General features: G+C 34.6%; 1 protein-coding gene across 10 annotated transcripts; it reads right to left on the bottom strand.

Annotated features, from left to right (window-relative positions):
- Nucleotides 1-1,061: 1,061 nt before the first annotated feature.
- Nucleotides 1,062-22,873, bottom strand: LOC114415694 (exosome complex exonuclease RRP44 homolog A-like). 10 transcript variants are annotated; one of them, XR_003667395.1, is made up of 26 exons: nucleotides 22,485-22,872; nucleotides 22,270-22,407; nucleotides 22,027-22,184; nucleotides 21,776-21,831; nucleotides 21,517-21,639; nucleotides 21,235-21,365; nucleotides 20,913-21,153; nucleotides 20,309-20,465; nucleotides 12,583-12,823; nucleotides 11,466-11,622; nucleotides 10,158-10,226; nucleotides 8,942-9,067; nucleotides 8,788-8,840; nucleotides 8,111-8,217; nucleotides 7,589-7,643; nucleotides 7,370-7,469; nucleotides 5,704-5,815; nucleotides 3,526-3,646; nucleotides 3,246-3,305; nucleotides 3,067-3,172; nucleotides 2,889-2,984; nucleotides 2,517-2,598; nucleotides 2,362-2,427; nucleotides 1,966-2,163; nucleotides 1,766-1,857; nucleotides 1,062-1,379 (listed from the first exon to the last, which is right to left on the bottom strand). XR_003667395.1 is itself a non-coding variant. In XM_028380503.1 (25 exons), the coding sequence occupies exons 1-24, from the start codon at nucleotides 22,536-22,538 to the stop codon at nucleotides 1,968-1,970; spliced, it is 2,805 nt and encodes a 934-aa protein (XP_028236304.1). In that variant the 5' UTR covers nucleotides 22,539-22,872; the 3' UTR covers nucleotides 1,501-1,857; nucleotides 1,966-1,967. The 10 variants fall into 10 exon arrangements, 6 of the variants coding, with proteins under 6 accessions (XP_028236304.1, XP_028236305.1, XP_028236303.1 ...); XR_003667396.1 differs by having other exon boundaries at nucleotides 1,766-1,838; XR_003667394.1 differs by having other exon boundaries at nucleotides 1,167-1,379; nucleotides 1,944-2,163.
- Nucleotides 22,874-25,412: the final 2,539 nt, after the last annotated feature.

Below are 25,412 nucleotides of genomic sequence, written 5' to 3'. Positions count from 1 at the left end.
TGGATGATACTACTATCTCTCTCTTCATCGGTTACCCGAATTTCTGCAATAGTTTGTTTCGATGTTGTCTTTTTCATATCTGAATCTCTATAAGTTTTTCTATTTTCCTTTAACCGTTGTTATTCTGAACGGCAATAACATTTCTCTGATTCTTTGTAAAAAAGCTTATAATGATTTTGTAAGTATTGATTAGAATATAAATTGATTTAAAAATATTGGAAATTCAACATATTTATTATTATACAGTGACATGCTGATTATATGAATTGATTTTGATGTAAGAATAACTCTTAATGTATACATGAATTTAATAGTTTGAATATAACTTTCTGCCTGGCTAAGAAGAATGGTAAAAGAAAATTTTAAGCAGAAAAAAATATTAAAAGTAATTAATAGGTATAAAGCAATGGCAATGCAATTTTTAAATTATTATCAACTGATGAACATCTATGATTCATTAATAAAACAAAAAATTAAATTGCATATCTTCAACAGCTTGCATGCTTTTCGTGGTTCAAGCTTCTCTACAAAATTAATCTGTAGTACATATGTTTATTCGTCCTCACCCCGATTACTTTTATTATTTCGTTATCATGTTCTGAGCAACTGAACTCAAGAGAATGAATTCCACAAGTGCAATCCATCACCTAAACATTATACTAGAGCAATTTGAAGTGAAGGTTCTAAATAGGCATTTTAGATTGATATGATAATATCTTTTATACCATTAAGCGGGAATTTACTTTGGTTGCGTAGAACATAATGTGTCCTCTTTCAATCCTTATACAATGATCAGAAGCAAATGAAATTGGATTAGCCTTGGATATACATTTTAGATTGATGGAATAAGTATTTAAAGGACATGAACACTTTGTTTAAAATCATAGGTAAACCCAAGCGGATCTAACGAAGGTGGCATGTTATTACATACGAATTTTCAAGTTGCAATCAACCCATCAAAATACTACGTTTATCTATTTTTAATTGTATTTATGAGTTTCATCCTCGAAGCCTGAGAGGCTTTGCCTTCCATTAGTTTGTCGCAAAAAGTGTACTCACCAAAATTTGACAGCCAGTCATTTAGAAATTTGACTCGGGTCTGTGTGACGTGAGTTCACATTTTCTAATATTACAAGTACGGCCGTTTTCTATAGCGCTGGTTATTCCTATTTCAAGCACACTATAATTTCTACATATATTTCAAGAATTGCAGCTTATTTCGATTCCAATTTCTAAAACATTGATTCAATCTAATCAGGGCAATCAACATTGCTACAGTTTTGGCAAAAAGAAAAATGCTCAACCTTGTATATAAAATAAAATACAGTATACACTAATTTGCCGAAGCTGCTCGCTCAAACGCTTCGCCAACAGTATCCCTGCATATAATTCTCTTATGTATATCATTCGTGCACACCTAAGAGCGGTGTGCCACTGACAAACATGAGATTCAATTATTGATGATAAATTGATAATATAACACCCAAACTCGGTAACCTATCGCTGGTGAGAAAAAATAAACTGGGCAATTCTCTTTAAGAAACTAAACTTAGGTGGAGCCTCTTGAATGATTCCACATTTCTTAACATAACAGTTCTGATATTCTTTCAAAAAATACAATATTGGCACATTTAAGCTAACGTAATTTTTTTTTTTTTTTACCTGAGCTGTTCACACTTGCTTACAGCATCACATGTATAAAAATTCCACGTCCCACTTCACAATTTAAAAGTAAATAGTTGTAAAAGGACTAACTAAAAGTTACCTCATCAACCGTAAATCTTTTGTTCCATCTACAAAAAAATTCTCCAGCCAACATCTCCATCAATGTTTGGTTCCTTCGACAATTTTTTCATGCTGGTCAATTCCAATACCAGAAACCTTAATTGAAAAGAGCAGAGATGCAAATGGCAATCTGAATAGGAGTTATATTTGAGGCATGCCTGTTGTTTAATGCTCATGTACCTCTAGATGAGGGTAAGCTGAAGTTTTGGTCGGTTTGGCTGAGGCTCCACAACCTCCATGTGAATTTGGACTGTCTGCAAAACACTGTATGAAAGGCTACCGTCCATCTTTTTAATCTTCTGCTGTTGATCATCTACATACCATTCTCCACTTCCCTTTTCTGCTTTTGTCAAATATACAGGTCCTTCTATGCCATATCTGTAAGGGGAAAAAGGGTCACACAGACTATAAGTGACAAACTCACTGAAAGTATACAGAAATAGCTGCTTCAGTGTTTAACATTAAATCAAAACATTATTTTCTCTTATTTTTTGTTATCCATATTCATGTTTCCTTCTGTTCTATAGCAAAGCAAAATAAAAGGGAAAGAGACGAGGTAAGAATAAGATGCTTTACTTGGGAACAAACACAAAAAATCCATTAGATCTTATTTTCACTATTCTAGCCTCGGTGTCTGTAGGCCTGTGTGAACAAGGATCAACATACGTTAGAATAGGCTGCAAAGTGTAGATAAAAATAACTGTAACAGGAAGCAGAAGTTTGTCGAGTACCTCTTCCTGAAATAAATTAGAGTATGTAGCTCTACAGATGCCCGCCCAGCATACTGGGCATTCCTGTGCCGATAATTTAAATCTGAACCAAATATGGGTAAAAAGCATTATTAACATATATCCCACACTAAAAGAATAAGACCCATGAAGAAAAAAATTATTATTTGATTCCTAACATATATGGGTAAAAAGCATTATTAACATATATACCACACCAAAAGAATAAAACCCATGAAGAAAAATTTATTATTTGATTCCTAATGAATATGGTTTGGTTAGTGTAGAGAAAACTTCCATCAAGGCATTGATACAATTGAAGACAAAAACATATACGATCAAATTCCTATTAAGATCATGAAAGAGATTTCATACTGTCTGCAATACTAGTGAGCTGGAGTCTGTCTTGAAATACAGACGGTAACTTGGATATTCCTAAAGAAGCAGCAAGTAGCCTGTGCACAATGACATCTGCAGGGAAAAAAAGTTTCATCTCACATTATTGTGCACAATTGACCAAGTAAACATATTATTATAATTATAGGATACCTACCTGCATATCTTCTTATAGGTGATGTGAAATGGGTATACAAAGGAGCTGCAAGCCCATAATGATGATATTCTGGAGGGCTAAGATCACCACTGCAGAAATAAACTGCCTAAAAATAAAACAAAATCTCAATTTTATTTTTGTAAATTCTAAATCTGGGTTCTCATTCAAAATCAATTTACCTGAGTCATGCACCTAGTTGCCAGTATACGGATTAACTTATTGAAGTAAGGATCATCACCCTGAAAAAAGTATTTTGTAAAAGAGAAACATGAAACCAAATAAGACCTTAAAAAAATATGCTTAAGCTAGCAAGCTAGTAAAGAGCCACAGCCAAAATCATCGCATCATTATAGCTAATAATCATCCATAAAACATATATATAATTATGGTTGATGGAAAACAACTAACAAACAATAATGATGAAAATAATAATAATAATAAATGCAAGATAAAATTTACCACAGCATGGTCAAGAGAATCAGCCAACGCTTTTGATGATGAGACATCCAAGTGCAAGCCAACTGCAGCAGCAGTCTGTAACAAGGGTTCAAGCATCTCTCTAGTTGGTGTTGGATGACGCCTACACAGGAACCAACAAACAATTACCAGAATAGCAATTACACAGTCTTGCTGCGTGTTACGTGTAGATGCTTTAACAGTTTCAATCATGTAGAAACATTCAACACTTTTAATGAATGGTCCTGCATGCTTCGTATTAGAAATGCATGAGCCTAACTCAAACCCCAAAAGCTCGAAGAGGGAGTATTGCCCAAGTCTTAGGAGGAGTATTTTGCCAATGTAGGGCATTCTAACACGTAGCCCTCCCTCCCAAGACTGAACAATTAGAGCATGAAATTTGCGGGACTAAACATTTGTGGGTGTCTTAGGAGGAGTATTTTGGTCATATTTCTAGTCAATATAGGACATCTTAACACACACCCAAGACTGAACATCTAGCCAATAAAGGTCATTTCTGGTGTATTCTTGGCTCTCTTAGGTGGGAGCAGTGTCGAATAGCGGTTCGGGGAAAATCGCAAAAAGCTGAAAATCCACTATAGAATATAGCGGATAGCGTCATGGCCAAATAGCGGAAGCAGCATAGCAGTTGAAATAGAATATATATATATATATATATATATATATATATATATATATATAACAATTAAATATTGTAGAAAAAAGCATGCTATATGCAAATAAAAATAAGCTGAACAAACATTAACATAATATTATCTCAAAAGTTAAATTGTTCACGACAAAATATGTTCAATCTTTTCTGCCCCTTCCCCAATATAATCAAAAAAAGCTAAAGGCTAATTAGCTAAACAAGTCCTAGTGAGGCACACGATCAAAATAACCTAAAAGCTAAATAGCTAAACAAGTCCCAATAAGGCATATAATAAAAAAAAGCTAAAAGCATCAAGAAAACATGGACGAAGAAGGGGGACTATTAAACAAAAAGAATGAAAAAAAAAGGCGCTACCTGTTAAAAAACAAAGGCATTGGACGAAGAAGGTTGGAAAGTTTTGGTAGGGAAGGGTTTACGTGGTGAGTGGTGACTAAGAATCAGAGGAGGGAAGGGTTGAAGGGTTTAACATTGTAACTAAGAATCAGAGGAGGAAAGGGTTTACATGGTGACTATAGAATGATCCTTAAAACTGAAAAGTTGCATGAAGTAGAAGTGGAAATGCTAAGAGGTTCTAGAATGGTCGGAAAAACTGAAAAGTTGCATGAAGTAAAAAGAATAGAGAAAAGTGCTACTGTTGGGCCTATTAGAAGAAAACCCAAGTCCATAAGTAAAAGGTAAAAAGAATAGAGTAAAAACATAAAACGCAACAGTCCACAAGCCCAAAACAACTCTAAAGATGCAACCCGAATCCACAGTCCGCTCCTGACCCGGTTTCCTTTCTTTCAGAAGGATGAATCAATGAACCCTAAACGCAACAGCCGCGGTGCAATTTCTCTCCAGAGTCCAGATTCAACCTTGTCGGAAGCCGGCGATGCAACAGCCGCGGCGAAATTTCTCCCCAGATTCAACCTTGTCAGAAACCGACAACGCAATGAGATTCCGCGACGCGTAAGGCGCCCACGATTGTGATTTTCGTGGAGTCCGCAACGCGACGCCATCGCAATTGCGTTTTCCCTAAAACCCGCTACACCATAGCGTGATAGTGCCACGATAGCCGCTATTTGACACCACTAGGTGAGAGTGTGCTACATCAGTTATTCTTTATAAGATTCATTCTGCTTTCACCCACTACATCTACCAAAATTCTTATAAAATTGCTGAAATCAGAATTAATATTCTGATTCTATTAATTATTGTAGTTTATAGGGACATTATCTTTGATTTATAGGAAGTAGAATATCCTCTATTTATGTAACATTAATATCCTATATAAACACACATCCGTTGTGTACTCCGACACACGGTTTACAGTCACAATATGCCTCTGTCCTTTCATTTAAAAAAAAAAATAAAAAATTGAACTAGCCCGTAAGGGAAGGCATGCAAAATAATAGGATAGAGGCAAGAGTTTAGATATACTGTAAACCAATTAGTAGAGATAAAAAGGAAGCCTTCCCAAGAAAAACGCCATATCAAAACTGAAGTTAAAAGTCAGATTAAAAAACAACCTTAATAATGAGACCAATGGAAAACTATTAAGAATTTGTTGTGCAACGGAAACATTAGCAGCAAGCATAAACTCCTCCACCATTTGATTGGCCTCCCGGATCTGGTACATTCCTGCAAATAAAATCAAATACTAGAAATAATTTTAAAAACCAGAAAGGGCGGGAAAAAACTGTTTTTTCTCCCTCTCCTTCCATGAAGGGATAGCTAAAAGAAAACCATCAACTCAATCACTCTCCTACAAAATATCCAATTTAACTATAGGTATAACTAAACATACTAAAGACAAAGCAAATAGATTACTATTAAAATTTTGCAGATTAGATGCAAATATGAAATAAGAGAAATATATTTCAATAATGAAATGAGACTTTGAATTGTTATACACAAAATATAGATCAATAATGCTAACAACATACCCCAAAATACTATTTAACATGTCACCCTAACATTCTATGGATTACAATTACATTGTCAAACCATAAAAGTTACTTGAAACATCAAAAATTCCAAAACCTATATTCATGAGGTCTCACCAATATACAAACTCGGTTCATAAACCATTCTCCCAAAACAAGCACCTAGAACAAAAGCTTTGAAGTGCAAGTCTTGCATGATGAAGCAAACAGAACATATATTGAATTATCAACCATCCTTCAGCAGATAATCAGCAACACAAGTTCATAATTAGGGGTAATTAATTCAAGGTCTGCTAATAAGAAATATTTAATCCTATGGAACATAAAAACTTCAAATTGTTAAGAACTACCCAAAATTTATTTAGAAAGAGGGGCCATTAGATTTCACTTAATGGACAAAAATTCCCTTGAAATGCAAATGCTTAAATTAATTGGTATTAAAAGATTTGAAATAAATTTCTATTTAGAATAGATGAATCCTTTACGGTAAAATAGTTGAATTTTTTTTAGCAAAAGCTTGTACATCAAAACCCGACCAGGCCTAATCCTACTTCCTATGGCTTGAATTAAATTATCAATCATTTTGACATATATGAAAGGTTTGATGGATAAGTTCATGCAATAAAATGTTCACACCAACAACTAACATATGTATTGTATTATATTTTATCTTATACTTTACTTTATAGTATCATATCTTATACACATGCCAAACAAGCCCTAAATATTTTTATTAGCAAACCTTTTAAAATCAATTAACCACATAATCTCTTCATTTGATGGCTCGTGCTTACATATAATAACAGAGCTTCCTATATTAATACTATCTAATCCACTAAATGTGTACAAACATCAAACAGAAACCAAATTATGTAAAATTTCTAAACTTCCAGCATCCCAAAAAAGCAGCTAATTTTGCTCAGGACTTCATTGTTAATATCCAAGAGAAGCATATACATGGACAGCTTTCAAGGCTTAAATGATGCCACTAGCTAGGAGATACTTCACAATCGGTTTGTCTAAATGATATGCAGAATGTAAGAATCATAAAGGACATATTTGGTCTCACATCAGGAAAGTGTGACAAGAACCAATAGATGACAGATTCACTCATTCCTCCTATAATGAATAATTTAATGACACCAGCAGAACTTCATATTCAATAAGAAATTAAGAATACACAACTTCTCACCCTCCACAACCTAAAGAAATAGTAGTACGGAAATGTTATTAAGTAAGAAGATTATACCAATATCAAGGGGGTCATGAGTCTCTGTGTCAATCTGAAATTTGACTTCAGCAGATGCAAGAGTCAAAGCTCCTCTCTCAATACGCCTTAATCTCATTTTCTGATAGATCATAAACAAAGCTATGCTTTTCAATTTCATTATATAGCAATTAGCAAGCAAATACAACCATACTGATAGTTACGTGATCAAAACTAAGCCGGCATTCACAAAGTCCATACCTTAGCTAAACTATTCATATTCCTCAAATCAGCAGTAATTGGATCCATCAAACGACTGTACAAAGAGAGATAAAATAAAGTAAATAAATACCTTCATGAAAATAACATTGCAAGACAGTAACAAGCTACAAAAAATAAAAAAATCAGCAATTCACACTAACATGGTCATCTAAGCACATAAAAATTGAAGTATTGATCAACTAACAATCAGTTTGAACGGCGTGAGCATGAGCCCAATCATTCAGTATGGGCTTTTGATTGAAAACTGTCAGAATACAGTCAAAAAAGCCCCATTAACTCATGATTTTGTTTATTTTGCAAGATTCACTAGATTCAGTACAGCACTACAGCTATTTCATAAGCAATTATAGCAGGCATATACACTGGAATAACAGAAACCCAGAAAATAAAAATACATTATTTTTTTCCAGTCTAGGTTATAACTAAGAGTGCTAATTAAAGACACATCAATCCGTATAATTTTTTATTTTACAAAGGATGTTAGGAGAAATAAAAGCATACCTATCATCCATCCTTGCTTGTGCTTCAACATAAGACAATGCTGCAGAAGATTTTATGACACTTTTTGTGTATCTGGTAGAAATAATGTCGGCTTCAGGTGTCATTTCCTGAACACATAAATAGTTTAAGTTCAATCCTGTGAAGAAAATGGAGGGTACTTAAATATAAAGTGCTTGCTACTCCTTGTGCTATTGCTTACTGCTTCATAACCTTGTTGATTGTCAGCCCAATTGTTTAATCTTTTAAAAAAAAAATTAAAAAATCACTCATTTTAAAGATAAAAAATCACTTTCGAAATTTTTTTTTAGTGTTTGTTTAAGCCTTAGGGAAAAAAACCAGAATAAAGAAAATCAGATTTCTGATTATTTTGAGAAGCTATTTGAATAGCATCTGAAAATGCTGCAATTATAACTGCTTTTATCTTGTATTGTCCCAATTGATTTTTTTTTTTAAAAAAAAGCCATAACAAAAGAAAAGAAAATGGAGATTGTGAATTATGGCTGTGTTAATGTGATATAGTATAGTAGTAGTAGTAGTAGCAGCATGGTAAAAATATATGATTGCACATACCCATATGACAGAGAATGCAAGCCTTTCCACATCAGAACAAAGAGAACATATAGTAGTAGTAGATCACAATAAATTTAATCATGGTAAAAATATATGATTGCACTTACCCATATGACAGAGAATGCAAGCCTTTCCACATCAGAACGAAGAGAACATATGTCTGCCAGATAAAAGGTTTATCAATGAAGGCAAAAGAAAATGCTACAACCACAGCAATCTATTTTTTTTCAAACCAGTTAAAAGATGGTCAAACGATATTACCCTCTGTAAGAGGTTTGGGAAGCATGTCTATCCGCCGCTCAACAAGGTAGACAGATGTACCCCTTTGTGCAGCCTCATCATCAAGGGGAGTGCCAGGATGAACAAAATTTGTCACATCAGCAATATCTGACAGAAATTCATTAAAGATGAACCTATAGAGGGATTAGATAGCATAAGCTAGGGGAAGAGGGTAGAAAAACAAATGAAGCTTGGCTGTTGAAGAGGACAAGAGGATAAAGTAGCACCATAGAGGATGGACATTAATGAATTGTTCAGACATGCAAGCTCTTAGCTGGCATCATCTGATAACTTCAGTTGAGGCATGGAAATCAGAAAACAAACCCTTACAAAAACAACCTTCAGATTGTGTAAAATTAGAGCGAACAAAGCAGTATCAGGAGGTGTTTGTCTCTCGGTATAATTTTGCAATTGCATTCCCAAGAATCACATTCCCAGGAATACTATACCTAGGAATACTATTCCCAAGAATCAATTCTGGTTAGTATTAGTAATTTTAGAAAGAAAAGAAGTTAAATTTTCTTTAATTAAAAAAAAAAAGTGAAAGAAAAAGGTAGAAGAATGTAATGGAAATAGGTAGTAATTGTAGGCAATAACTTTCATTCCCATGGGAATATCACATACCCACCCTCTCCTCATGGGAATAGAAACTGCTTACAATGTGAAAGCACAACTTTTCTGGGAATAAAAATATGCCCGGGAATATATTATCATAACATTCTAACAAACATGGGAATATTCATTCCCACCCTCATATTCTCGGGTATAATAGAAAATGACGTGAAACAAACACCCCCTCATGTTATAGGACCCCGCTCCTCTAAAGTGAGCAATTCACTCTAGAGGGTAAAGTAAATAATCTCAGTCGTTCATGGGAAAATCAACAGTTGATATTACATGCATGTGCATAACAAATCATGAATGTATTGGAATTTTACTTTACCCTCCCTCACTTTTGAGGAGCCAAATCCCATATTATGCTGCATATGTTAGTATAAAATTCAAGCACGCTAGAAGAAAAATAGCAAAATAGCAAAGCATACATGCAAATTAAAATTGTCAGCAAGGGCATCTATATGCCAAACTAAAATTCCCATGGCATGCAAATAAATGATGAAACCATAACATCCATCCAGTTGTAGTAACCCGCAAATGCTAATTTGAATTTTGAATACATATAGCCTCAAACAAAGGATACGAACTCCAACTTCAAAGTTTCCATTTGGAAGAGAGTGACAGTGGAGTGCATCATCAATATCCTTGCAGCCTGCATGTAACAAGCAGCAGAAATACAACAACAGCCTTATATACCATTACCATGTTTTCTTCTAAATCAAAGTAAAGCAGCTACTTCAAATGGTTCTTTATCAAGTTAAGCGAAACTACTAATGACAGAAATTGGTAAAAATAAAAATAAGATTCTTTGAAAATGCAAATGTTACACGTCAGGAATAAGGAAAAAGAAAAAATAGAAACACAAAAGCAGTAGACATAAGCACTTCCATTTTGATTAAAAAAAGAAAAGTTGACTCATTCAAGAAGAAAACAATACTCAGCAGCAGAAAAAAGGCATCATTTACAACACGATTATATGGTTTTGTTATCTCATAAAATAAAAACTAGAGCAAAATCATTCCAAACTCTTGCTTCCCATAACATAGTCATAATCATTTATTTCATTTAAATTTCCTAGACATCCTTCTATATACTTTGTATGTAATATTGTTTTATTATCAATATTCCACTTGCTGGGTTAACATTTCATAATCTTTCATATATTCTTGTTTTTAGTAGAAGAAAGTTTGGGGGGACAGGGTCAGGTTGCCCCAAGTTTCAATTGTATTTAAACATTGCATCATCTCAGGCATGTTGAAATTGCGAAGTAAATTTGTCATTAATTTTCTATTCATAAAAACTATTACATTGTCATATCATTTAATGATTGGGATTTGGAATAAACAATATGAATAACTAATCCATGCACTTTTCATTATCAATTTTCTTAGTATAGATCTTTGATAGAGAACAGCAATTGATAAACCGATAAAATGCAATCCTGAACACAGAAACCATACATAATACAGCAATAAACTTGATGTCCTAGAGACCAAAGTTTCCTACAGAGAGTATTCTCGGCCTACAAACTGCAAATAACAACACACTTGCAAAATTACACACCCTACTATTATATATAATCTTAATTACGCATCCTACTATTATATATAATCTTAATACATAACTGCCATCAGTTATTTTCTATGAATAACTGCTATCGTGCAGTTTCTAATACAAAACTAACACAGAATTACTAATACAAGTTATTATATATCACATACTCCCAATAAATAACTATCCATCAACGGACTCTTCCAAACCACTTGGATCTTGGTTCTCAGCAATCTTCGAAATATAAAATAATTAAATATTAAATTTTCAATAATAGATGTTGTATTAATATTTCACCCATTGCTGAGTAATAGAGATGGAAACTAAATAAGACCCATACCTGGAGGGTCCACACTGAAGACACACAGATGACACAAATCCTTCCGGATTGGATTAGACAAATCTTCAGAAGAGACTACCCATGGCAATGGTGGCAAGCATGCCAGCACTTGTGAAGAGAATGGCCGTGTATTTATATCATTTTCTATCAAAACCACCTATTTTGTAACAAAAAGGATAAGAGATGCCATATAATTAATATGGTTTAGTTGGTTAAAAAATATAAGTTACATTATCAGATTCAGAATTCAGATATATGAAAATGTGCAACAGTGAGTATTCAATTATGCATGAATCATAGAAGTACAGCAGTATAGGTATCAAATACAATTTTGGCAACTGGCAAGACACAGGTACGACATTTGCTAAAACATTAGATTTCAGGTACAGCAAGATTCAAAATAATAATATGTCATGAAACACCAAGAAAACATATCAAACCATCATAATATATCGCAAATACAAAAATGATAAATGGTTCATTCCATAAGTGGGGAAAGTGTAGGGGTTTCCTCATTTTGTATTAGTCATTACAGACACACTGAAAGCCAGCATTTATCAAATTCTTATTATTTACCAAACCATATTGAAAATCAAATCAAAATAAATAAACATTATGGAAGACAGAGCAGGATAGTAATATCTAATGATGTCTGCACTCTGAAGTCAACAGTATCCAATAAGTACCATCCTACAACAGTGTGGCAAACATTTTAAATGTTCCTTGCTTTTATGGAAGGTATTTTCAATTTTGTGCTTCCTTGCATGTATTGAAGGGGAAATGCAATTCGGTTTCCTTTCTAGTTAATGAAATCATCAACAAGATGGAACAAGCTGAGTAAGTTGAAGGGAGCATAAGCACGTATCCAGGTTCCTAATGATTTGCTCCAGAGACTGATGATTAATTTCGTTTCACAACTTTACTTTAAAATCTCACATTCTAATCATCAGAAGATGATGAGATGAAGGGAAAAGAAATCACTTCCTACACAACATTATAAGCATCAGCTTCATCAAAAACTTTATAGCAATCAAGCAGAAGTTGCCACATACTCATCCATTGTTTTTCCCAATATCAATACAAAGAGAAATAGCATACAAAATCCAATATTCCATACCTCAGTTTCAGTATCTCTATCATCTATCTTCCCTATAGTTCGCACATAATGGCCTGATGGATATCGAGACTGACGATCCCAAGAATCAACTGCCACAATAATCCGCTTATCCAAAAGGTTCTCAAGTTGACGGGTTTGGATTCGAATCTTGGGAGTTCTGCGATCTTTGGAGACAAACAAGGCATGGGCAATACCACCATTCCCTGCAGGCATAGGCATTGGCTCCAAAGATCCACAATACCTGAAAAGACAATTTAAATATACCAATAATGAAACAACAGAACATATACACTTAGAAAATGAAATACACAGACCCATACTTATTGGTTAACATTTCAACAAACAAAAAGTACTGATAAGTTTAACAAAACCTTAAGAAACAAAAATTCTGATCAGTTAACAAGGTTTAACGTTTCTAGAACAAATAGAAAATCTATCTTACAGAAAGAATCTACATGCATCTTTATGCTCAAAGAAATGTCAATTTTTATTTTTTATTTTACTTTAACTTTTAACCTTATATGTTGTACCTAAAGCTAGCTAAAGTATGAACTATGAAAGCATAGGTAGCCATTAGAATTTGTTCATTTTGCAGAAGTCCTCAATGTGAAAACAATTGCACCCTTAAAACTTTGGTAGATTTAATCATTGATAATAGAGTTCAGAGTACAGAGAGAGTGAGAGAGAATTTAGGGAAAGAAAATGTTATTGATTTAATTGTGTTGTTACAAAAAGAGTTATATATAGTACATCAAACCTTCTCATAGAAGCAACTAACTAACTGCTAATTCAGTATTAGAATATTAGAGCATGTGTGGTATAACTGTATAAACAGTTTTGTAATTTTGTGTACTTGTAAGGGCTGTTAGCCTTTGCTAACAGCACTTCTCTAGCATTAGATATCTAATAACAGATTAGTTAGTTCAATTAGTCTGTTAGTTAATTCAGTGAGCCTTTGCTATTAGTTAGTTAGATTCTGTTACCGCTAGTGTAAAGGTTCAAATGTCTATATATACCTCTCATTGTAACCAACTTAGATTAACTTTTCAGTCTAGTAATAATATAAGTCTTTTCTCTCAATTTTCTCATCTTCTCAAACACTTTATCACTCAGTTTTATCAAATATGGTATCGAGAGCCTATCCTTTGTAGTTATCATTCAAGATCTGTGTATCCATGGCTTCCGTACCTTCGAATCCTGTATCTCAGTTGTTCCCAAACACTATTGCCGAGAAGCTCGATGATTCAAACTACCTTCACTGACGACAGCATGTCGAACCAGTGATCAAGGCGCATAAATTGCAACGTTTCGTCATCAATCCTGTTGTTCTGCCTGGCTATCTCACGGAGGATGATCGTATTGCAGATTGCATGAAAAATGAGTATGAACCATAGGAAGTTCAAGACCAAACACTTCCTGTTTGGCTACAGTCCACACTCTCGAAATCAGTCTTGTCGCCCGTGTTGGGCTTGAATCATTCATATCAGGTTTAGGACAAGATCCATGAGTATTTCAGCTTGCACACCAAATCTCGTGCTAGACAATTGAGAACCATGATGCGAGCAGTTTCACTTGAAGGCAAATCTGCCGATGAATATTTACGGAAAACCAAAATTTATGTTGATGAACTTGCTGGAGTTGGAGTTACGGTGCAACACAAGGAATATGATGATGCATTGCTTGAAAGGCTCCCATCGGATTATGCACCAGTAATCTCTGTAATTGAAAGCAAGAAATGCACTCCATCAATAGCTGAAATTGAGGCCTTGCTTTATGGCCATGAAACACATCTGGTTCGTTACAATAAAGAAGCTCAAATGTTAAGCTCTCCATCTCTGAACTACACTCAAGGTTTTTCACACTTGAATTCCTATAAATCTGGTGATTTTGGTGGTTCTAGAGGATCTTTTGGCCGTGGCAGTGGTTGTAGGTCGTAGTGGTCCTTCTAATTGTGGTGCCAAACGCAATGGTGGTGGTTCCGGTAAAGGACGGGGTAATGGCAAATTTGCCAACTTTCAATGTCAAATCTGTCTCAATTACAGTCACACTGTCAATGTGAGTCATTTTCGGTCTGACATGAGCTTCCAACCTCATGAATCACTCAATTTCTTTGATCTTGCCATACTCCAAGCAATTCCTTACTCTTCTGGTTCTATCAGATCTTCCAATACATAGGTCAATCCTAATTCTAAGCCTACTGTATCAGCTCCCAATCAACCCAGTGCTATGCTTACTAATTCTTCCTCTCATGGGAATGGTGCTGCAAACTCAACCTGGATTCCAAATTCAAGAGCCAGCTTTCATGTAACTGGAGAATCACAGAACATCAAGCAATTCACTCATTTTGATGGACCTGACCAAAACTTCATAAGGAATGGGGAAGGTTTGAATATTTCTGGTGTTGGTTTTTCTTCTTTTGTGTCCCCTAATGATTCTCACATAACCTTTAAACTTCACAAACTGTTACATGTTCCTTCAATATCAAAAAATTTGTTAAGTGTGAGTCAGTTTGCTAAAGATAATTTTGTTTACTTTGAATTTCATCCTCACTTGTGTCTTGTGAAATCTAAAGAGACCAATAAAGTCATTCTTCAAGGAGTTGTTGGTGTTGATGGTCTTTACTCCTTCCATAACCTCAAGCTTCAAGACAATTCTCCTCTGCTTTTGTCCACTTCAACTTCAATTTCAGATAACGGTCTGCTTAGTACAGATACCACTATTAATAAAAACTCTAGTGTGATCCCTAATTCTGTTGTTCCTTCTGCTAATACTGCTAGTCTTTGGCATACTAGATTAGGTCATCCTAATAGACATGTAATGCAGCTAGTTTTCAAACATTGTAATATTTCTCTATCAAATAAAAACTTCTCAGATTTTTGTTCTTCATGTTGTATGGGAAAGTCTCACAGATTACCATCTCCCACTTCTGTTTCTGTTTATTCTCCTTTGGAACTTATCTTAACAGACTTGTGGGGACCCTCACATTTAACTTCATATGCTGGTTATAAATACTATGTGTCCTTCATTGATGCCTTTTCTAGGTACACTTGGATATTTCCCATCAAATCTAAGGGTGACACTCTGTTTTTCAAGCTTTTAAGTCAATGGTTGAACTACAACTTAATACTAAAATCAAAAGTGTTCAATCTGATTGGGGTGGTGAATATAGACCTTTTACTACTCTTCTAAATTCTTATGGCATCTCTCATAGACTTATTTGTCCTTACACTCATCATCAAAATGGTGTAGTTGAAAGGAAACATAGGCACAGAGTTGATTTGGGCCTTACATTATTACATCATGCATCATTACCCCTGCAGTTTTGGGATTATGTTTTTACCACTGTTGTCTATCTAATCAACAGACTTCCTACTGCTTCCCTAAATTTTGACATACTCTTTGTCTCTCTCTTTAACAAGGATCCTGATTTTCAATTCCTTAAAACATTTGGTTGTGCTTGTTTTCCCTTGTTAAGACCTTATCATGCACATAAACTTGATTTTAGATCTCAAGAATGTTTATTTTTAGGGTATTCTTCATCTCATAAAGGTTACAAATGTTTGTCTCCTTCTAGAAGAATATACATCTCCAAAGATGTGTTGTTTAATGAATTGAGATTCCCTTATTCTAATCTTTTTTCCTCCTCTTCTAACTTGGTCAAAAATCTTGACTCTTATTTCACTCTTAATCCTAATCTATCTCCACCTTCAGTAGTCACTACACCTCGATTGTCTCAACCATCTCCCTCTCATTTTACTTCTGCACCTCTTGTTCCTCCTGGTTTTTCCACTAATCCAATTCATTCACCTATAATTCCTCTTCCTGAATATCATTCACTCACCCCATCTAAATCCACATTTGTTCATCCTCAAACTTTAGAGTCCACAACCATTAATACATCCTCCTTTGAGTCTCCTTCAGCACCAAGCTCTATACCAGCTAACACACATCACATGCAAACAAGATCCAAATCTGGAATTCACAATCCTAGACTACATCCTACATTATTTCTTACTCATTCTGAACCTAAAATTGTGAAGCAGGCCCTGGAAAATGCAAATTGGCTTGCTGCCATGCAACAAGAATATGATGCTTTGTTGAAAAGTAAAACTTAGGCAGTGGTTTGATAGGCTAAAATCTACTCTACTTCAGTTTGGATTTGAAGGGAGCAAATGTGACACTTCTCTTTTCATCTACAGGCAGCAGGTTCATACTGTTTATCTTTTGGTCTATGTGGATGATATAATCATCACAGGTAGTTCTACCTCTCTAATTCAACAGCTCACAACCAAACTTCACACTGCATTCTCTCTCAAACAACTTGGTCATTTGGATTATTTCTTGGGTCTAGAGATCAAATATCTCCCTAATAACTCTACATTGATGACTCAGAGTAAATACATTCAAGACTTACTTCACAAAACTCACATGGCTGAAGCTCATTATATTTTTTCTCCAATGGTATCTAATTGCAAACTATCTCGACATGGTGCTGATATTTTTCATGACCCAACTTTATACAGATCAGTGGTTGGTGCCTTAAAATATGCTACTCTCACTAGGCCTGAAATCAGCTTTGCTGTCAATAAGGTTTGTCAATTTATGGCTGCACCTCTAGACTCTCATTGGGAAGTAGTGAAAAGAATACTAAGGTATCTCAAGGGCACTTTATCTCAAGGATTACTTCTTCAGCCTGCTCTAGCTACAAGGCCCTTGGTTATCCATGCATTCTGTGATGCTGATTGGGCATCAGATGTGGATGTCAGGCGTTCCACCTCTGGGGCTGCAATATTTCTTGGTTCAAACCTAATATCTTGGTGGTCCCGCAAACAAAAAGTCACAACCAGATCCAGCAGTGAAGCTGAATATCGCAGTTTAACTCAAACTTCCACTGAGTTAACATGGATTCATGTTCTTTTAACAGAATAACAAGTACCATTCACTACTCCTGTTCTTTTCTGTGACAACCAAAGTGTCGTGTCCATTGCTCACAACCCTATGTTCCACAGTCATACAAAGCACATGGAAGTTGATGTCTTCTTCGTTAGAGAAAAAGTTCTGGCCAAACAGCTTTCAATTGTACATATTCCAGCCTTAGATCAGTGGGCTGATGTGCTGACCAAGCATCTTTCTTCAACAAGATTTGAGATACTCAGAGACAAAGTCAATGTGAAGAGTATTTCTTCTGAAAACTCTCCCCCTTGAGTTTAAGGGGGGATATTAGAATATTAGAGCATGTGTTGTATAACTGTATAAACAGTTTTGTAATTTTGTGTACTTGTAAGGGTTGTTAGCCTTCCCTAACAGCACTTCTCTAGCATTAGAAGTCTGATAACTGATTAGTTAGTTCAGTTAGTCTGTTAGTTAGTTCAGTTAATTTGTTAGTTAATTCGGTTAGACTGTTAGTCAATTCAGTGAGCCTTTGTTGTTTTTTTTTTATCAGCAAAAGTAATATTTATATATATATGGGGAAAGTACCAGAGGTACTAAAAGTACAAAAAATAGACAGATATGATACTTTGTCCACAATTAGGGTCTAAGCTAGGTGCATAGTTACAATAGTCAAAACAGCCCATCTATCCTAATTGCAAAAAGCTGCTGGTAGATTGCTAGACCAGTGAGCCTTTGTTGTTAGTTAGTTAGATTTTGTTACTGCTAGTGTAAAGGTTCAGAGGTCTATATATACCTCTCATTGTAACCAACTCAGATTAACTTTTCAGTCTAGTAATAATATCAGTCTTTTCTCTCAACTTTCTCATCTTCTCAAACACTTTATCACTCAGTTTTATCAAATACTCAGCAGCTAACAGAGTTATAACTGTACAAGCAGAACTGTAGGTTACTCTATTAATTGACTTCATATCATAGCCTCTATGACTAAGTGGTCAAGAGTTATACCTTTACAGCTCCTACTTTTCTAGAATCTAGATATAAGTTAAATTTCAATACAAGGAAGGCAGGGTTGTGCCTTGTTCACACTTCAAGGCCCAAAGAAGAACAATTGTTTGAGAAGGCCTATTAGATATAAAAAGCATTCACGAGGCCTTTGCCAAAGTGGGTAAGCTTTCGGGATAGTTGGTCATTGACAAAGACTATAAAATTAGAAAGAAAAAAATGAATTTCTCGGCTAAACAAGCATAAATTGTATGCATGTGTAGAGCACCCAACCTCTAACAAAAAGTCAGCAGACCTAGATGTTCCAATTCAACTTGCCTTTTTATTAACTTAGAGGATTAGTTGATAGAACAAAACTCGAGATGATTAAGGATTTTGAACAATGCTACATTCTAAAAGGGCGATGTAATTCATATTCTGCTATGAAAAAACTTAGCGAAGGCACTTTCCCTTATCACCAGAACTTACCAAAGTTGAGGATTGAGGTCCAAGCCCAAAAGTGCTCTCGGCGTGAGGGAGTCTATTGGGAAAAATCCAAGTTCCCCATTGGCTAAAGATAAGGCAAAGATAGAATATATATAAGTGGGGGAGGGGCAACCCTCACCCCATGAGCTAGCTTTTGGGATTGAGTTAGACCCAAACCCACATTCTAAGAATTTCTATCTTCAAAGGAATTTTTAGTTCAAGATTGAGCCTATACAAAGTTTTGGCTGTTCAGAATGGATAAAATAGATCTCATCATCCAGTTAAAGCATTTAAATGCCAAAATCCCTCAAAAGAATGAGAACACTTTCCTTTTATCCTATTTCTGTTTTTATAGGAAAAATTACTCATATGGTCCCTATTGTTGCACAAATTTTAGTTTAGTCCCTATACTTAAAAATAATCCCCTTTAGTCCCTGTACAAGCACTTTCAAATCCCTTTTGATCCCCACCGTTACATACTTTACCTTTTAGTCCTTGTCATTTTGTAACGGCTAGGACCTGAAAGTGCTTGTAAAGGAACTAAAAATGATGATTTTTAAGTGTAGGGACTAAAAGGTAAAGTCTGTACAACTATAAAGACCAAATGAGTAATTTTTCTGATTTTATATTTGTGGGATTCTTTCTTGCACCAGTCCTTCCACATGCATCCTCATGGCAAAAAACTTTATTAAAAAATAAGGAATGTTCAGAAAAAAATTGCTGCAAAATGCTGGCCTTTATGGGCATTTTAACATTTTTAATCCAAATAGGTTGGTGCTAAAATGATGTAGGAAGCAACATAGGTTCATTTTCAAGTAAAATGAATGCACCTCATTCACACATGGTGCAATTAGCATTTTGAAAGAAAAAAAACGGCCAACAGGTACACCCAAAAATCCAAAATTACATTACTGCTTCAGTACACTTCACCTTTTATATTTTTTGAAAAGTTCAGATCTATCTCTACATTTCTCTACCACTTCTTACTAATTCACACAAAAACTGATATAAAACAATGACAATAGCAGAACATCACCGTAATTAATGGAGATAAAAGAGATATTAGTTTGCTCTACTGAAAAAAAATAGTGAATTCAGTTTCCAATCAAATGAATATCAGTCCGTAAGTAAAACAGAAATGCTTTGTTAAGGCCTAAGGGAAGAGGAAAACAAGAAAGGTTGGATAAATTCCATGCATCTAAAGTCTAAACTATACAGCAGAGCTCAACTATGACTAACGATCGTAAATGAACATATCATTGTAAACCTAATAAAATAAATACATGATTTCATTAGCCTATACAATGAACTTAGACACCTATTTACATATTTCCAACATGCTCCAGGTAATTAAAAAGATACTTACGAATGCCAGTTTCTCTTTATAATGCCAACAATACGACCACAAGGACGACTGGGTACAGCATTTAGTTGTTCAGAAGAACCCTGCTGAGAAACAGCTCTAGGTGCATCATCAGCACTATTTGGAGCTAGATGAACATCTTCATTCTCATCCTCGTCTTCTGCAAGCAAATAATATTACTTGAAGGAGAATTCAAATAGAAAAACAAGTTTACAGGCATGTGCATACACAAAGACCAAAGCTATTTCAGCCTCAAGAAGTACCATGCACAGGTCAAATACGGTATAGAAGAGAAGAAAACAAAGCAGCATATTTTCACACTTATCCAGCTCATATTAAGGCAACTTTAATATGCATCTCTCAATAACTTAAATATATGAACATGCAGCATTAATGAAAAGCTCTTTGTATTAATGTTGTTGACTTGTTGTACTTTCGGTCCTAAGACAACTCATCCCCTCTTTCCCTTGTATTTCTTCTCTCCCATAATAAACAATACCATGTTCAAACTGAAATTAAGTAATAAGATAACTTTGCAAAGAATAAATTCTTACAAGTCGCAAATCTGCCTTATGGCAGGGTACAAATAATCTAACAATTAACATACCTTCATGGGCTATAGATAGAGACGAGACTCCTTGCCACTGGTCCTGAGGCAGAAGTTCAGCTGCCACAATATCCCCATCAAATGCTCGATTCATGATTGAGCGCCCATAAATAACTATTTCATCACCAATGCTCTCACTCCCAACATATGCTTCAAATGGATTATAACGGTTTACACGAAGTTTCCCTTGATGATATATTCCACGATGCAAACCAGAAGTAATTTCTGACATCGGCTTATGCTGAAAATCAATAGAGCATAAATATTCCATCCTGTCATTTTAACTAAATGCGTATACACAAATTACTAGATAACTTAATACCTCAGAATAGATGACTTTCCTCTTGGATGGTCTAAGATCTTCAACCTCTTCCATGTCCACATCTTCAGATGCAGGCCGCACAAGCAGGTCAAGTAAATCAGGTCGGACTAAAGACTTCACATATGACTCAACTGAAACAAAAGACAAATTGGTTAATAAGATTTTAGGATGACTCCATTCAACAAAACTGTTAGTTTTTATATTCCTCAAAGACACAGCTGAAGTACAACGGATGTCTAGCTATTCAACATACATTTCAATTACCGTGAAGAGGATAAGTACCTGTTTCAGCCAAAATGCCCTCTTCACTAGCCTTTCTTTTGTTCTCTTTATCATTAGTTATCAGCAAAACCTTTACTGCACCACCAAGATGATTCTGATACCACTGAGTAGCCACTCGAATAGCTGCATTATCACTATTTGAAGTTAAAACTCAAAACAATTTTATCTCTATTGGCAACTCATATAAAAAAACCATCCTGGTGAACCAGAAAGCATATAAAAATAAAGAATAAAATCAAAGCTCATTTGAAAAGCAAACCTCTATCATTCCTATCATTTTTTGTTTCCCCACTCATTTCCTTAATATATGTATCCCTGCCAATAGAGAGACAAAATATCAAATCAATATAGGTAGTTGTTGGATATGCAACAAATGAAGAAACTGATCAATCCTGCTGCATCCTTAGTTTTCCCATACTCTCCTTGTTAATTCTGTAACATAATCTCACGCTAACTACAAAATACAAACTAGTAGCAGGTCACAAAAAAGCGGGGGGCAAAAAAAACCACCTGTGGTATTCATTGGAAAAAACAAAGAACTTCCTCATGGAATTGCTACAGATAGCTCTTATACGGTTGTAAACAGACATGTTCTTGTTCTTAACCTCTTCCAACACAATGGACAACACCACAACATCGTCGATCGCCGGATTCTCCAGCAAATCAATCTGCAGCAACAACACATTCCAATTCACAAAAAAAAAAAAAAGTCTCAGTTGAATTAAGGCGAGAAAAATGATGGAGGAAGCGGACCTGGTTGAGAACGACATTGGTGTCGACGACGAGAATGGTGGAAGGAGAAGCACTGAGGCGAGCACCGGAAGAATCGCAAACTGTGCAAAACGGTGCGCCGCAGTATATATCATCGCGCAGATAGTGCTCCCGCACTTGCTACTCCCAAAAAAAGAAAACAAAGAAGAGGTTGAGTTAGTTAGGGTTAGGGTTGGAGAGGAAGAAGAAGTGTGTACCTTCATGACTTTGCCACCTTTTGTTTTCTTGACGAAGGACTTGTTGTGGAGCATGTTGGAGGCGGAGGAGATTGCTCTGCGCTGAGTAACCCTACCTGGAGAGTGTGCTTGTTTCGAAGCTTTCTCTATACTTTGGAACAGAGGCAACGAAAAGAAAAGGTTGATTCTGCTGGATTTTTTTGTTTTTTAGTCCTTAGCGCCTAAGAAAAGAACCAGTGTTGGGAGTGAGACCGCGGTGTTTGCCGGCGGTGATCACAATCGCCCAAGTGTCGGAGCAGGAAGCAGGTGCGGGCGTGTAGCGGCGGTACTGTGAAGGTAGCAGAGGGCAAGCAGTTCAAGAGAATTGTAATAAAAGTGTTAAGTGATGCAAAAGGTGTTAGGAAGTAAATGCCATATTTCAAGGGCGTTCATAATCCGATCCCATCCCAAAAAATTAGGTTTAAAAAACCAAAATCAAACGGATAAAAAAATTGAAAAATCAAATTTTTTTATTAGATATGATCCAATTTTTTATTTAATTTTAGAAACTGATCGACACCTAACTTATATATGTGTAAAATTTTATTCATAAATTTATAATATCACTAATTTTTATTTTTTATATATTTATAAAATTATCATATAACTTATATTCATGAAAAATATCTTTAATTCTATTATTAGTTATATAACCTATAATCTATAACTATATATATATATATATATATAAAGGGAATATCTAATTTTGGTATACATATTATTTGACGTTTTATTCTTACATTAATTAGAAAATTATCATTTATTCTTCCCTTCAACTGCTGATGCATTGCTCATGTGTAACAATACACACTCCCCTTGATTATGTTAACAAATTGCTCATGTGTAACTGCACCTCTCTCCTATCTCTCCCCCTTCTTCTGCCAAACCACAACCATTCTTCTCCCCATTGATTTGCTACTTCTTCAAAATCAATAACAACAATCATAGCGAGGGTGAGTGGGTTCTCAAGGTTGATCCCGAGGTCTGTATTTTACACGATTCTCTCTGCCACTATAGTATGATTCAATAATGTTCTTCCCTTTCACTGTGTTTTTTTTTTTTAATTTTTAATCCCTACTCTATTTGAATTCTAGAAGCAATGTTGGTGAGGAAAGAAGAGAGTGATAGAGGTACATCATATATAGCTAACGTCATTTTAGGTTCGTTTCTATGTGTTTATTTCTTATCTTTTTTATTTCATAGATTCTCTCTATTTTTTTAATTCAAACTGTGTCTATTCAGTGGTGAATGAAGCTGGAGAAATTCTCTATATCTTGCTGATTATGTTTTTACTTTGCTTAATCAAGCCATTGTTGATGTATATATTTTAATTTCGTTAAATTTATTTGATGGTTTAGGTACTATTACGGTAATAGATTAGACTATTATTATCATCCAAATACCATAATATATTTCTCCGTTAGTATGTAGCATTGGGGCAATGGTATAGCACATTCATTATTCATCTTAACGACATGTGGTATGACAATTTTTATTTTGATATTTTTTAGCCTCTGTTTTATTATTGAGGGTCCCAAACAACATGGTTTTGGATGTCTTCTTTGTCCTTTTGTTTAAATTTATTCTTAATTTAAACACACTCCCCATAAATTTGTAGTTAAAATTATTTAAACACACTTCTAATTAACAAAATTTCTCAATGATTACAGATGGTAAAGAAACGCATATCATGCGCATACTTCTTCTAGAGAAGGTTGAGTATCATGTTTTTTAAACCCCTCGATGAAGATAATTCACTGTTATCCAACATATATAGGCTCATTAGATTTTTGGATACTGCTTATGCATCTACTTTTGTTCTTGCTCATGCTATCTTCAAGTAGAACCCAACAATTGCTTAATGTAATGATGTTAATCAACTTTTCATATCTTGACATTGTTCAAAGGATAAGAAAGCTTATGGCACATCCACAAGAGAAAATTTACATACCTTTGTATATTAGAAGTGTAAGCCTGCATATGTATAAATATAAAAATTTGCATCTCATTTTCTCTTTTCACTCGATATTATTTTATCTATATGTGATGTTCTCCTTTGTTCCCTGATATATAATATGATTTGTGTGTTTAACTATTCCTAAGAAAACAAACACAACGAAGCAATCCTGGGCAGGGCAACATGTTTTTATGAATTAATCACTGGAACAGTGTGCAGGACCAATCAACCCATTTGGGAAGTTTAACCAAGGTTATGCTGGCAAAAATGGTATACTAAAAGTAAAGGTAATATTTTTCACAAATGTGAAGTTTCCGTGGATTTTTATTATTTTTTTGGATGGTGATGGATAAGTTATAAGAAACTACAACTATATGGAAAGTTGGAAACTGCAGTGACACGAAATGTAGGTTGTGATACACGTAGAAGAAAAAGTTTTATGGAAACTGCCAAGGATTAAAATTATCCTTTTATAAATGATTGCTTGTGATTTCCCTTAAATATAATTTGTTTATTTATTTATGTGAGTTTTCATTTAGCTTTAAAAAAAAATTCCTTTATCATTTTCTTTCACTTTATAGCGAAATCTAAAAAACTTACATTTGTTAGAACCTAGGGATTTAGCTCTGAAATTCTTTTGTTTCTCTAATTTAGCATTTTATAATTAGAAATCTGAAAATATGTTTTATAAAAAAGAAACACTTCAACTTCAAAAATCTTAAAATCTGTTTTATTGATTTTTTTTCTTTTCGTATATTTCACTATATAAAATAATATATTAAATTACCATATTACAAAAAATAAAACAGACACAAAGAAAAAAGAAAAACATATTGATAGTCATGTATTAAAAAAATAATCACTTGACTAAAATTAATATGATTGTCAATGGATAATGAGAGAAACATATAAATATCAAATTTGACATAATAAAAATATGGATACATGAACTT

Source organism: Glycine soja, chromosome 6 (genome assembly GCF_004193775.1).
Source record: "Glycine soja cultivar W05 chromosome 6, ASM419377v2, whole genome shotgun sequence".
In the NCBI taxonomy this organism is placed as follows: domain Eukaryota; kingdom Viridiplantae; phylum Streptophyta; class Magnoliopsida; order Fabales; family Fabaceae; genus Glycine; species Glycine soja.
Note: the sequence above shows the minus strand (reverse complement) of the source record. Positions and strands in the feature narration are given on the sequence as shown.

Bases quoted from the DNA above. Each gene is read 5' to 3' on its own strand.
- LOC114415694 (XM_028380503.1), bottom strand. From the start codon at position 22,538: ATGCTCCACAACAAGTCCTTCGTCAAGAAAACAAAAGGTGGCAAAGTC. The intron at 21,640-21,775 runs GTTTGCTTTTCA...GTGATAATGCAG, and splicing joins AAATGATAGGAATGATAGAG to CTATTCGAGTGGCTACTCAG. The intron at 20,466-20,912 runs GTATGTTAATTG...ATTTGCTTGCAG, and splicing joins TCTATCTATAGCCCATGAAG to AAGACGAGGATGAGAATGAA.